The sequence below is a fragment of the Athene noctua genome, chromosome 7, assembly GCF_965140245.1.
Source record: "Athene noctua chromosome 7, bAthNoc1.hap1.1, whole genome shotgun sequence".
Lineage (NCBI taxonomy): Eukaryota > Metazoa > Chordata > Aves > Strigiformes > Strigidae > Athene > Athene noctua.
In genome coordinates this window covers 20,894,189-20,909,833 of record NC_134043.1, presented here as the reverse complement: position 1 = coordinate 20,909,833, position 15,645 = coordinate 20,894,189, and the positions used below count along the sequence as shown (strand labels likewise).

The window sequence follows — 15,645 nt, the reverse complement described above, 5'->3', positions numbered from 1 at the left end:
ATTTAGCAGTGTACAGAGACATTTATTTTCTCACCTACTAACAACAAAACAGGTGGAACAGATGACAGAAGACCAAGCTAAGAAGACTAAGAAAATCTGAGAAGTACAGAACAGCTGTACATACTTATGCTGTATATACAATGGAATTAATAGCAAAGAATGCCAAGTAAATCTTTGCCTCTCACTTGAACTGTCCTTCAGAGGAAAACTTGTTGTTTACAATAGAAAGTATTTCTCTGAAACAGCTTCAGGTTTATGATGTAGGAGTACTAGTGCCATGGTAAGAAAGCTGCAAATAGGTTGAAATAGAAAACACAAGCTAGGCTGGAGAATCAGAACTTATAAACTGCCAGTATACACAGTGCCACTGAAGGTATAGGAGCTACAGCTATGTAACTAGCTTGTATGCAGTCTTGTTTGCAAAAGATAGCTAGTTTGGGGAGAAAAGTATAAAATGAAGGATCCATTAATGTGAGTTCAATTTTAAAACAAATGTCTTGGTCTCCCAGTGAGAGACATTTTTTTTAACATATATTTCCTGGTTTATTTTTAATCTGTAAAATGTGCTGTCTTTACATTAAAGTTTATTGTTATGTCTGGGTGTCTTGTTGATATGAAAGAATCAATGAATATTTAATTTAAAATACAGAGATTTCCATGTCTTGTTATCTCTGAAATATACTAAAGACGGCTAAGGACAAAAAAGAACTCTCTCACTGTTGAACCACAGGACAAATAAATTGTATTAAGAACAACTATTAGTAAAAACTGATGACAATAATTAATGAATTAATGTAATGGCAGAAACAATAATATTATCTCTTGTATGTGTACAGACTTCAGTTACAGACTACAGAAAATCAGTAAGATTTTCTTCTTAATATGCTTATAAATCACAGCAAGTTCCTTTACAAACTTCTTACAGCAAGAAAATAAGCTTTTCGTTTGATAAAAAGAATTACTTTCTGACATGTAATCCAGTTGAGAGGTACAGTGATATGTATTCACTAAAATACCATTTTCTGTTAGATTAATATACACAGCAACATGGTAATGACTGATTTCTGTCTGCTCTCAGATTGTCCTCTTGAGACATGATCTTGTTAACGCTTGTGTTTGTACTTCATCTCATTGTTATTTATGGATACTACTAACACAGGAAGACACACACCTTCTCATATAAGGGGGAAAATCTTACTACCATTATCAGTGAATGCCTGTTTCTGTACAGCAAATTATTTGAAGAACTCTCTAGATTGAGGTACAGAAATGAACATTTGCAGGATTTTTTCAAAGACTGAAATATGCCTATGTTCATTTATGTGTCTTCTATGCTTTTGGTGGTAGAACTGAATAAAATATGAGTAAGGTATTATATGTCCCCACTTCTGTCTCCAGAACTGCTCAAAGTAAGTAAACTAAATTCTTGCATAGGAACACTATTTAAAACTCAGTTCCATTTGAGAAGCAAATGAATTGTTTCTTCCTGCAGTAGACAGGCTTATAATAAAATCCTGGTGAATCAGGAGTTCACTACTGTTGTAGATAATAGACCACTTTCTGTTATAATGAGAGCATCTGTTAATAACTATCCCATAATATTCTCTTATACTGAGAAGAGGAAAAAAAATATTGCTCCAGTTGTCAGGCAAGTGAGTAAGCACCACCTCTGTCAATATATATTTCATAGATACCCTGGCTATTGTTGCTATGAACTGAGTGTTTGACTTAGAAGTAATATTTATAGCAAAAGATAATTAACTGCAACATTATTTAGTGTATTAGTAGTGATTATAGATATTAATAAGAATGTCAGTAGTTAACAAACTATCTTCATGTATTCAGAATTTTAAACTGGTTAGAAGTTGAACCTTAATGAAATTACTGAAAGTATGGCTAATTTGTCTTTAAATATTCCTGAAAATTTTATCCTTCACCAACAGTGTGTTTCCTTCTGACCCTATCTAGCTATAATAGACATTGAATAGCACATGCTCCTTTTTCAAACATGCCTTCATATGATCTCTTGCCTTTCCAGAAAGTATGGAAATTGTGGAATTGGGCCTCCAGTGTCACTATAAGCAAGAACAGTGTTTCTCCATATGTCAATGTTGATCCTTCCGTTGATTGAATCTCTATTCTTTTTAAACAAACAGCATAGAGCAATTTTTATAATTTTTTTTTTCTTTTGTATTTTTATAGGTCTCATTGGTTAGTTTAATAGCCAATGCTTTGGGCTATTCTGAACTTGGTGCCATTAAATCGCTTCGGACATTAAGAGCTTTAAGACCTTTAAGAGCCTTGTCACGATTTGAAGGAATGAGGGTGAGATAAAATGAGTGAGTCTGAATGAATGTATGCATACAGAAATGAATGTAGAAGTGTGACACTCATGCCTTCTGCAAAGAAAAAAGGCCTTCCAATATGTCCTTATATAGAAGACGTACAGCTTACATTTGGAGATTAGACTTTATCAAATTTGCCTGCTCACTGCTGCATAGGTGTGTTATCCCAGGCCCCTGTCTGTTAAATTCCCATTGATTTGTGGACCTATATAGAAAAGTAGAAGGCCATGAGAAATTTTAGAACAGAGGGTGGGGTGGGGTGTGTGTGTGTCCAGTTTAGCTTATAAATTTCTGTAGTTAACTTCTATTCTCTATTACTTTGTCAGTCATTCAGGATGGAACAGGATTAGCCAGAAAACAAAATAAAACATACAAGGTGAAGAAGCTGACAACAGTGACACACACCAGAAACTAAAGCCTCCCTGTGGCTCCCTGTCCGGGGGAAAAAAATCCCACAGTAAATGCTGTAGTATTAAGAAAAAGTTCTCTGAACAGATACCTGAAATAAGGACAGGGTTGGAAGTACAGGAGAGAGATGGGAAATTATTTTCTCAGCTAGTGTTCTTTACTTCATACGAATGCATCTGCTGCCATCTTACCTCTCCTATACAGCTAAATCCATCCTGTTGAGGAAATTATTATTTTCATATTCTGCCAATCTGACAAAAAAAAATGCCAAACCAAACCATTAGAATCTGTCTGCTGAAAATACAGACTATGTTATTTCCTGGAAAAACTGGTGCATAAAAAATTAATAAGGTAATGTTATTGAGAAATCTCCTTTTCATCTTTCACCTCAAAATATCTAGATGCTGAAATACATGTTTATAGTTTGGTCATAGGTCTTCATTTTTCAAATAGTGTGGCTCCTGTCTGGGTTGAGGCTGCTGATGATCTAGAGACGGCCACACTAGTCAGTGTAGCGGAGTGTGTCCTGTGGCACATCACCACCACCACTATGTTTTACATGATTTGCATTGCAAATGACACATAAGTCCCTGTTGAATAAATGGGCAAAACCGCTATTGATCTTAGACTACTTTCAGTCAAATTAGTGAATTGAAAAATACTACTATTTTTAAAACCATACACAAAAAATGACTGCAGTTTCTACTGATTTGGTAGAAAATTATTGTCTGAATATCTGATGCTTTCTTTTAGTTCAATCACAGTAAGTAAAAGAAAATTTCTGTCCAGGTGTTTCTTCTGATCTTTTACTGCCACTTGCCCATATAGAGTATCTCAACTGTATTAAATGCAGCCAATTAGCAAAAAAAAAAAACCTAACAAATAAGTGCAAGAGCAACTATAGTGAACCAGGCAATTTAACCCCAAGATTTTTAGCAGATGCTGTAAAAAAAATCTAAGTAAGATATGCTTAATTTTGTTACATTGTATGTAGATGATAAAATACACTGGTGCCAATACATACATTAAGTTTCTGAGAATAACGTTATTGGTAATGATAGTTTTACATGCAGACATTTTTGTTCAGTCTTCTGCATCATTATTGTTTGATCTTTTTCTGGTTTATTTTCTATTTATATATTTTGATTTATTATTGTTGGAATATAACACTTATTTCTCTCTTTCTCTAGAGCACACAATTTCTAAGAATCCATCTTGCTACTAACAGGTTTTCTTTTGCTTTTTGAGTTTTTTTCAGACTTTTGCATTGTCTTGGTTTCCATATTATTTTACTTCTTGCTTTTTGCAGTCTCATTAGTGATTTTATTGAACCCTAAATAACATTTTCCCCATAAATTTTTAATGTAATATTTTAACTGTCCATTCCATATTAATACTGTTTTAACATTTTTAAAGTATTTTTATTTTTCTGTTCATGAACTAAGTGGCTATTTTGTCTAATTTGTACACTAGGTGGTTGTAAATGCCCTTGTAGGAGCAATTCCATCTATCATGAATGTATTGCTGGTTTGTCTTATATTCTGGCTCATCTTCAGCATCATGGGAGTAAATCTGTTTGCTGGCAAATTCTATCACTGTGTCAACACCACAACTGGTGAGATGTTTGATGTCAGTGATGTCAACAATTATACTCAGTGTGAGGAACTGATAAAAAACAATCAAAGTGCCCGATGGAAAAATGTGAAAGTAAACTTTGATAATGTAGGAGCTGGATATCTTGCTCTGCTTCAAGTAGTAAGTAAATATATTTTTTTCATTTTGATCTTTTTAAAGAAGTCTAGGGAAAATGGGCAAGACTGTTAAGTAATGGAATAATTTCTTCATAGCAATGATGTACAGCTTACAAAACCCTATTGCACTGTTACCTATAATTTCTTTATTAATGATGCTAGAGTAACCTTCCATTCCAAGGCTAGGGAATACAGTCTCATTATGATGATAATAATGTGAAAAAGGTACAAGAATCTTTTTAGTGGTGCACAACATAAAGTTCAGGAATGCATTTCATGAGTCTTGCCATGGTGGACAAGGCCCATAGGTCCCTCTAGTTATTAAAAAGGTCTCTTCCCTCCTTTATGAGCTCAGTTACCTTGTAAGAGAGGAGGGCAGACATCCTGAGTGTCTGGTCTGAAGTGAGCAACTACTACCAATGCCTCCCACATAATGTGTTCCTACATATCACTACACATCCACAGCAACATTCTTTCACAGTCAAAATCCATTAATCTAGGCACTTCTGTCACTGTGAAATAACTTTTCTTTTGTCAACAGCCTGGTCAAAGTAGAGTGGATTTTTCTTTATGGCTATACTCATCTAAGGAACCAGTTTTTAATTTAGATGGTGAAAATAAAAATATATCAACTTGATGTCTCCAGATATTTAATAGGGGCTTGATTTTCCAGATGTGGAAGTTGGTTTAGGGAAAGGAGTCATAAATAGTGCAAGATCTGAGATTGGGACAGGGCACCCAATGTTTCATGTAACATGGAGCCAATTCTTTCCCTATTATCATAATACTTGTGTAAGAGATCTGAAATCTGAGAGAAGTAGGAGGTGCCCATGCAAAGAATATGGATAGTTAGTGATAGATCCTGAGTATTAGGTCTGATTAATCATATAACACTTTCTTGTGATGTTTGCAGATAAACAGCACTTGCTACTAAAATAAATATATTTTATTAGGAAGTTCATGAAACTAAAAAGACATTAGACTTTGGGTAAGATAGGAAAACGTAAAATACTTTTATCACAAAAAATACTCATGATTTATAACTGTCATAATCCACTAATGCTTGTTAAAGTCATTATAATGTACTAAATAAATATGTTACTTATAGTATTATCCTTGTGAAGTATTAGATGTTATTGTATTGCATGGCATATTCATTCTATTAATTACTGCTACTTTTACAAAGTCTGTAAATTGTATTTCCCATTCAAGTCCTTTTCCTATGCACTGTGGTATAGAAACGTCTTTGTTCTAGGTACTGAGGATACCTTTTATTTATGCCAGAGGCGTAAAGACTAGCTCTTTACAGGCTCCTAGACTTAAAATGGAGCTTCTGATAGCTGGTATATGACCCAAAACACAAACAAGAAAGCAAGCATTTATGTTTAGATGATTGAGCTCTGTAGAATCACTTGTCTATAACTTGACATGCAGCTTCACTGTATGAAAAGATGTCAGAAACATCATGGGATTGTTACTGCTCTGATATCACCAAGTTGTCTAAGAATGCTCTGCTTGTCCCTTCTATCCTGGAGCAGGTCTGTATCCCTAGCTGACCTTGATTCCCAAATTAATTACCTGGCTTAAAATGTTTTGCCTATAGAGGCAATGTGACTCTTATGTGCCAAGTAGTACTACTGAATGTTGATTATAATTCTCTGTCTTCAGATCTCATTGCTGCCCTTGTACTAGAGATTAAAGTGAACCATCTTATTACCAATACTTGCCTCTGAAGATGTATAAGGAAAACTTCTAGTCTCTTGAAGCTGTGTCTGAATGTCATCTGTGTCACCCATCCAAACAGCGTTGGTCTTTAATTACTACATCACTGCTGTGCACCTTTCATTCTTCTCTTTCTTTATTTCTTTTTGTTCTGATTTGATTTTCCTTTTCAAATATTGGCTTCCGCCCCTTACTTTTCCTGCAGAGATTAAGGGATTCTTGAGCATGTATCATGTCACCTCTTCAGCTGATTGTCTCCATTAACATTCTTCCTTCACTCTTCTTCTGTATTTACTGCTCTTACAAAACTCTGCTCCTCTTCTAATATTGCTATGCAAAGTACACCAAATGGCTGTCAGTTATCAACTGAGCCAAAAAGATCTATGAAGTCTGGCTCCAAGCAGACCTTCTTAGTAAATGTGTATTGCACTGCAAGATTCAGGAGGACATGAACACTCCCAGAGTGGAAGTTTTCTGCTGTGAAAACTGGCAGCTGTACCAAAGTACCAGAACTACTTCTGGCAAGCACAGATGCAAATCATTCCTGGTATGGTTCTGCTCCTGAATCTCCTCAGGAGAGATGTTATTTATCTGTTCAGTTCACAGGCTTTTTAGCTCTTTTTTTCCTCATTGTGAACAAGCTTGGAAACCCTGGCTAATGAGCAGACACTCACACCTTCAACTAGCATGTCACACCAAGCCTTTGGTGTTCCTCAGAAAGTGGACATTCCATGTCCATGAAAATCACCTCCTTAGAGCAATGACACCGTATCTTTTTTACTCTTTATTCTACCTAGACAAAGTCTCTATAGAAACTCAGCCCAAAGTTTTATAGAAGTCAATCACAGCTCTTTCACAGTTCACTTTTTGGTCTTCTGTAAATTTTATCCCTAAAGAGCCAAGGTATATTTTGATTGTGAAGAGAGTCTATTCCTTTTAGTTATGTGGGATTAAAACATTTCTAAAAATACCATGGCAGTTTAGCTATAGCAAAGACATTCTGATGCATGTTGGTATCTGTCCAGAAGCTGTATTGCTGACTCCATCGATTCATGCTGTAAACTTGATAAAATGGCTGTCACCATGACTGATTCTACCCAAACATCTCCAGCATTAATGTCTAACTGAGTCTACCATTCTCCATCTGCAAAGTAAGCATCTGCAGCTCCAAACACACTGTGCCCTTGCTGAGACCTTCAGAGTCCAATTTTTAATATTTTTGGAATACCTAAAAAATAATTTCTAAACCTATGAAAATTTTTTTATATGCCTTTGTTATTAAATGTGGCTTGTAAATTTAGATATGATTTTATTAACAGTTAAGATCCAAATGCTGTGACCTCGTTATTTTCCACATTATGAATTTTTATAGGCAAGATAAACAACTGTATTTTATTTCTAGGCTACTTTCAAAGGATGGATGGATATTATGTATGCTGCTGTTGATTCACGAGATGTAAGTGTAAGACTTTCAAAGAACATCTGTTAGTGATATTCTGATATACTTAAAGAGTATAGAATTTAAAGAGCTACACACATTAAGAATCATAATCAGCACCAATACATATTTTTTCCAGATATAGTTAGTCTAGAAAGAAACTTTTAGGTAACTTCATGAATCTTAGAATTTGTAGTGGAAAGAATTAATCCTGCTTCCTACTGTTTAGCCAAAAAAATTAATAATGTTAATGAAAAAAACAAGAGGTTTTGTAACCACTTCCTTGCTAATCATAAGTATGAATTAATTTATATAATGTAATTATTACATATTGAATATATTTATCTTGTTTTAGAATTTGTAACCGCATTTCATTGTTTCTTTAGGTTGACCACTTACATTATCTAGCTATTTAATTGCAATTAAATTTTAAGGTTGAAAATAATCTGTTAAATTTTCTAGGGATTACAATTTTTTCTTGGCTACAAAGCTAAAACTATGTTTACCTTGTACAAATGAGTGCAATGCAGGTGTCTGAACTAGTTCTATACAACGTAGGTTACAGTCACATTAGTGATATCTGTCAGCACACAGTGATACTCATCTCCCAGAGTAATATATTCTGTTTCATGAACTTCAGCATTTCTACACTGACACAATGTGCGTTAGAGGTGCGGGCATTGAGATGTGGAATCTGGAAGAATTGAGACAATAACAAAATCCTCCTTAGAAATTTATCTTAATTTAATGGATGTCATAAAACATATACTCACTAGAAATTTATTGAAAGAATCTGTTCTTAGCTGGATGTAAGAACACTCGTGTTAGACCAAAAGAGTTCCAGGGAGGTTTAGGCAATAGTAAAACTCATTGATTCTGTTGCATGAAAATATACTGAACACAACAGAAAATATTTAGATTTGTGCTGTTAAAATTTTAAGTACTAGTGACTGCTCTCACCTGTGTGCATATTTACTTTAAAATTCTGTATGAGTAATCATTCTAGCAGATTCCAGTTCTCCAAATATTGATTTGAATGGACACATTGGGTCTTTTTAAAAACTGAGTGTGATTTATAGCTTTTCTAGCTAAGATAGCATATACCTATTCATAAATAATATACATTGTTTTTTACATCTAGTGTTCTCATGGGTAAAAAAATTCATAATATTTTGTAGGTAGAAGATCAACCTAAGTATGAGGACAACCTGTATATGTATCTTTATTTTGTCATCTTTATCATATTTGGATCATTTTTTACCTTGAACCTTTTCATTGGTGTCATTATAGACAACTTCAACCAACAGAAAAAGAAGATAAGTATTTCAAATGTTTACATAGTGCTATAAATTATTAGCTATAATGGTTTAGTAACTTATATATGTAAAACTAATAAAAATAAAAAGTTATTTCAAGTCCTTGATCAAAAAGGTCACTTTTTTTAACATAATCTGTGTTAAATCTGTGAATGTGGTCTTAACCTTTGCATTTCAGCATTTTGACAAGAGGGACAAATCATGAGTCAGTTCATAATACTTTGCAGTTTGTGCAAGATGCACAAATTTGTGCAATTTGTTTAAAATGAAGATGCAGAAAAGGAATGTGCATTATTCTTTTCGTTAGATGTAATATTATCTGCCATGGAAGAGTTTTTTTCCTTATTTAAAGAATTAAGATAAAATAATTTTAATTAATCTTATAACCTATTGACCCTTAATGAAGATACAACATGACATTGTGTTCATACAATATATAATGGTTCTGCAAACTGATTGAACAGTGGGTTAAGAGTAAGTCCAATAGACCTCACATGCATAGGCTTAAAGAAACAAGTAAAAGAGCTCTATTTTTCTAACAGTTTTCTGAGAAATGAGAACTTTTTATACACAAATACAATCTGTAATTTATTAGCAATAATAAAGAACAGGTATAAAAGGAAGGATTTTTTTAGGCATACATTTGACATAAAAGTATGTTTAAAGTAATTGTATTGATAATGCACATGTGTTTATTTAAAATAACTTAAAAAATCTAAAAATATAAATGCATTTAAAATATTTTAAAGCCTCATGATTCTTAGCCTCCAACTGCCAAAAGAACCAAAACCTCAGGATGATTCTAAGTCTTTGTATGCTGGGAAAAAGCAGTGTCATATGATTTGGCTTTATCTGATCACCAAATAAAAAGCAGTAGTACCAAACAGAATCTATGGTAAAAGTCAGTTGTGAACTACAGAAAGTTTTCCTTGTGAAAATACTATTTAGCTTCTTAAGAGCCATAAACAGGTCTGGGGCTCCTGCCTCAGTTTCTATCAAAATGCTATGCTTTGGGCTTTGATATCCACTTTAGCAGACAGTGACTTTGACATTGTTTTTCCATCTGACTTAGTTCAGGCTCATCAATAAACACAACTTACTTTATACTGAAATTCAGTCAGTCAGTTGCACATCTAACTGGCAGCATTTACATCTGCAAACAAAGGCTAATTTGAGTTAGTCGAGATTCCAGTAGTGTTTTAATTAATAATTTGCTATGACATGATTCTGATTATTTTCTTAAGTTTATATCAAAGGTGATTTTTTCTGCTGTCATTAAAACTCTCAGATTAGACCCAAATACCCCTTTTTTAGACCTGGATAGCTGTAATCCTAAAAGTCTATCTAGAATTTAGACATGTAAGGCACCAGTCAGGCTCCTATGCACAAAACATACCTTAATTGTCAAGTTATTTAACAGCATCAGTATAATAAGAACCATTTTAGCCATGTCATCAGAAGTGAGCATGAAGACACAGGAAAAACTCAACCATCAGCCTGACGAAGCACCAGTAAGGGGTTTTTTTTTTGTGTGTGTTAGAAATTCATATGAGCATCCACACTACAAATACCTGAAAAAAATCTCTTTTGCTATATAAACCAAATATAAATGTAATATTAAACTGAAAGAAGGTAGATTTAGATGAGATATAAAGAAGAAATTCTTTCCTGTGCGGGTGGTGATGCACTGGCACAGGTTGCCCAGAGCAGCTGTGGCTGCCCCCTCCCTGGCAGTGTTCAAGGCCAGGTTGGACGGGGCTTTGAGCAACCTGGTCCAGTGGAAGGTGTCCCTGCCCAGGGCAGGGGGTTGGAACTAGATGATCTTGAAGGCCCCTGCCAACTCAAACCAGTCTATGATTCTATGATTATATTACAGAGACACATACTGTAGTTAAATGTTGTATGCATAGACATTATAATAATTACTTTTGATATTATTTTTTTACTTTGGAGGTCAGGATATATTTATGACAGAAGAACAGAAGAAATATTACAATGCAATGAAAAAACTGGGGTCCAAAAAACCACAAAAACCTATACCAAGGCCAGTGGTAAGAGTGATTTGATTTTAATACTTCTAATATTAAATATTCATTTGCAAATGTTATTTTAACCAACAAGAGGTTGTATGTCTGGAAAGAATTTTTTTTTTCCATTTTTCTTTCTTGTAAAGGTAGAACTTGTCCTCTTTTTTTATTCAGCAGACTGTATCATTCATGTCTCATTTAAAAACTTGCACTCTACATGCAAGTAAGCAAGCAACATGAAAGTAAGAACTGTAGGATTTAATAAGGTTAATGTGATAAATTTCATAATTCCCTAAGTTGTAGAAAAGTACAGTTGATTGGATCATTTATTGCTTCTTGTTAGCAATGGATAAAGTTATTTTCTATTTTTTTCTCCTCACAGAGAATTATTAGGTAATGGGGATGTACTGGCCCTTGCTGCCGAAGACAGAAGGGGGCAGTGGTCACCTAATGTGAAAGAGAAAGATGGATGCAGATAATCTTGCAGAATAAAAGAATGCCCTGGGGAGTGAAGCATAAACTAGGATAACTTTGTCTCTAAGAAACTACTCTGTTATTTACTGAACTCCTACAGTGTTTGGAAAAAATAAAATACTTGTTGCACCTTATGCACTGAGTGGTTAAAAATAGTCTTTCTAAGGAAAGGCATATGGCCATAAACATTTAGCTAAGTACTAAAGGAAAACTAGGATATTGCAGTCATGGTGACAAGTTACATTGACACATGTAGCTTCAGCAGTCCAGTGATCTCACCAAGCACAATTAGTTTAAGAGAGCAACATCTCTGGGGGTTAGTATTCTAAAACCAGCTAAGAATAATGACAAGAAAATTGGTTTCTATTTGGCTGGTACTCTTGCTGTGTATCGAGTTACACCACCTTATTTACATCCACAATATCAATTGTCAATGTTATGACTGTTATTGCATTGTTTCCCTTCCCGTGCCTTCAGCCAACAGTGGCACATTTCTTGACCCTCTCTAACAGGATGAGACACAAACCAGCATGGGTTTGGTATATATTAACAGATGTACTGTGAACAGGTCTTGCTCTGCATTCCTACGTCTTGCAGAGACTCACTTTCCCATTCGGCACTTGCAAAGACAAATATTTTCAGAGTATAAACTGTATTCCATCTTTGTTTCTGCAGAACAAATTCCAAGGCATGGTCTTTGATTTTGTAACCAAGCAAGTATTTGACATCAGCATCATGATACTCATCTGCCTTAACATGGTCACGATGATGGTAGAAACAGATGACCAGAGTAAAGAAATGGAAACGATTTTATCCCGGATTAACCTTGTGTTCATTATCCTTTTCACTGGAGAATGTGTCCTGAAACTGATTTCACTTCGTCATTACTATTTCACTATAGGCTGGAATATTTTTGATTTTGTGGTTGTGATTCTCTCCATAGTAGGTAAGAGCAATTCCTTTTCAAGAAAGAACTAGTGGAAGGAAAAAGGAACATTTGTTTCAAGAACGTTATGATACTGAATATGAAATTTGCTGTTTCCTAAATGATTTATATGTTGATTCAGATCTTCATACTTTATAGCATACAATATATGAAATGTTGTATATAAGATTTTTATCTCTCCCATTAGTTTCACTGTCATCTTCCACATCAAAAGACATAAAGGAACTATTTGGCACATTAGATAAGCATGTACAAATATAAAGAGGAATGTTTAGTGGTATATGTGAACTAACCACAAATTTTATTTCAGTACTAAAACTGGAAAGTGAAGGGGGTGAGATTTTTAATTGCTTTTGCTAAGTTCTTGGTGAATATTTAGATTTCTGTCAAGTAAAAGCTAATGACTCTCCAAGGTGCAAATGAGTTGTATAACAAAACTAAGTCTTAAAGAGACCCGAGAGAGGCTCTTCTGATGCACTGTAAATCCTCGGGTTAAAAAAGTCACTAATTTGCAGAAATTAAGTCAATATAGTCTTTCAGAAAAGACAGTGGTAATAGTCTCAGCTTCAAGAACTAATTATATCTAAACCAGAAACTTTTCTTTCCATGCTGCTTTAGGAATAACTTAGATGGCTACTAGCTACCTTGCTGGAAGCAGTCTTCTTTCTTTTACTTATTTTCCTTCTCCTAGGTAGCATTTCAACATAAGGAAGGTGCTTTCACCTTAATAACAGCTTTCAATAAAATGTAATAACCTGTATGATGTTTTGCTATAACATTGACTCACTATATTGATGGTTTTGTAGACAACAATAAATACATTTTTTTATAAGTAATGACTGAATAAATTTAAAATTATACTTTAAATGTTCACTTTTTTTCTCTAGGTATGTTCTTAGCTGAGATGATTGAGAAATATTTTGTATCCCCCACACTATTCAGAGTCATCCGACTTGCCAGAATCGGTCGAATCCTGCGTCTCATTAAAGGCGCTAAGGGAATCCGCACTCTGCTTTTTGCTTTGATGATGTCTCTCCCTGCTTTGTTCAACATTGGCCTGCTGCTCTTCCTGGTCATGTTTATCTATGCGATATTTGGCATGTCCAACTTTGCCTATGTTAAGAGGGAAGTTGGCATTGACGACATGTTCAACTTTGAAACGTTTGGCAACAGCATGATCTGCCTGTTCCAGATTACCACATCTGCGGGCTGGGATGGTTTGTTAGCCCCAATTCTTAACAGTGGGGAGCCAGACTGTGACCCCCATAAAGATCATCCGGGGAGCTCTGTGAAAGGCGACTGCGGCAACCCTTCTGTTGGGATTTTCTTCTTTGTCAGCTACATTATCATATCGTTTCTGGTAGTGGTGAACATGTACATTGCTGTGATTTTGGAGAACTTCAGCGTTGCTACTGAAGAGAGTGCGGAACCCTTGAGTGAGGATGACTTTGAGATGTTCTATGAAGTCTGGGAAAAGTTTGATCCCGATGCAACACAATTCATAGAATACAGTAAACTATCAGATTTTGCAGCTTCGTTGGATCCTCCTCTTCTTATAGCAAAACCAAACAAAGTCCAGCTTATTGCAATGGATCTGCCCATGGTAAGCGGTGACAGAATTCACTGCCTTGACATCTTGTTTGCTTTCACAAAGCGTGTTTTGGGGGAAAGTGGGGAGATGGATGCCCTCAGAATACAGATGGAAGATCGGTTCATGGCAGCCAATCCTTCTAAAGTCTCCTACGAACCAATTACAACCACATTAAAAAGAAAACAGGAGGAAGTATCTGCTGTCATTATTCAGCGTGCTTACAGGCATTACCTTTTAAGGCAAAAAGTTAAAAAGGTGTCTAGTATATACAACAGAAATAAAAACAAAGAAGGAGATGGACCAGTTATAAAGGAGATAATTATTGATAAACTAAATGGGAACTCCACTCCAGAAAAAACGGATGAGAGTTCCTCTACAACTTCCCCACCTTCTTATGACAGTGTAACAAAGCCAGACAAAGAAAAATATGAAAAAGATAAAGCAGAAAAGAACTACAAAGGTAAAGATGTCAGGGAAAATAAAAAATAAAGATCTAAGACTAAGACTTGTTTACAGTCTTTGAGAATGAAGCATCAACTGGACTCCTGCAGGAGGTTTATGCCAAACTGACAGTTTTTACACATATATGTGTGTGTGTGTGTGCGCGCGCGTGTGTGTGCATATATATACATTATATATACACTTAAGGTCAGTGCCTATAACAAAACAGTGAACCTTCATCATCAAACTGTGACTCTGTGAATCAGGGTAACAAACTTGACAAGAGGTTACTGTTTTCATTACAGCTGACACTGCTAAGAATGAGGGGAAAAGTGGCTCCACAGAGAACACGGAGCATGAAATGAGTGCAGAGCGTTACTTTTTTGTGTTACTGCAAAACATGTAGAACAGTAATTCTCTTCACTGTAATGCAACTGCTACATGTGTCATATTTTTAAAAAATCAGTATTAGTGTATTTATCATTTTTTAATTCACAAGTTGTTTACTATTATATGTGACTATTTTTGTAATAGGTTTTATGTTGGGGGAAGAGGTATGAGGACCAGGTGTTCTACTCTCAAATTCTCTATAATGTACAGATAGAAGTGATTTGCATAGGCATGCTGCACTTGTCAATCATGCATAAATAAAAATAGGACATTGCACAAAGCTAAAGATTTTAAGAACTGTTTCAGGGTTGCTCTTAAATTTGAGGTGTTCTAACTACTTGTATGGCTGCATCCAAATTATGTGCATCCAGATTAATGTGCCTGGAAAGTCTCCTCTAATTTACAGGAATCTGCAATGACTTATTTTTATGCAAATCATTAAATATGAACAAGTTCTTGGTTTTGTTAAAATATTCACAGCTTAAAAAAAACCATTTCTGCACTGGAAAAAAAGCTTCACCAAAATATACCTAGGGGTTCTTTTGTTGTTTTTTTTTTTTTAAACAACTCAAATTTTTTCTGAGACTGTTCTTTTGTTACTGTCACCTCTCATTATGGCCAACATCCAATGAATCAACAAATACTCTTTTCCATGTAAATATTAAGAGTATATTGTCGTGCATATTTGAGCGCAGAATTAAACGGTTTTGCCACATTGAATTGCATCAGATATGTACCACAGTATGGGTAAATTGCAAGAGCTCAACTGGACATGTCATATTCTGTGCCATTATAG

At 34.9% G+C, this 15,645-nt stretch overlaps 1 protein-coding gene across 4 annotated transcripts in view; it reads left to right on the top strand.

Moving 5' to 3' along the window:
• LOC141962838 (sodium channel protein type 2 subunit alpha-like) overlaps nt 1–14,522 on the top strand; it is a 75,156-nt gene extending 60,634 nt beyond the window's left edge. For all 4 annotated transcript variants that reach the window (XM_074911476.1, XM_074911475.1, XM_074911479.1 and 1 more), the window contains 7 exons: nt 2,203–2,325; nt 4,227–4,508; nt 7,629–7,682; nt 8,843–8,980; nt 10,927–11,031; nt 12,157–12,427; nt 13,315–14,522. In XM_074911476.1, coding sequence (XP_074767577.1) covers nt 2,203–2,325; nt 4,227–4,508; nt 7,629–7,682; nt 8,843–8,980; nt 10,927–11,031; nt 12,157–12,427; nt 13,315–14,507 — 2,166 coding nt within the window. In that variant the 3' untranslated portion in view covers nt 14,508–14,522. The remainder of the gene's footprint in view (nt 1–2,202; nt 2,326–4,226; nt 4,509–7,628; nt 7,683–8,842; nt 8,981–10,926; nt 11,032–12,156; nt 12,428–13,314) is intronic.
• Nucleotides 14,523–15,645: the final 1,123 nt, after the last annotated feature.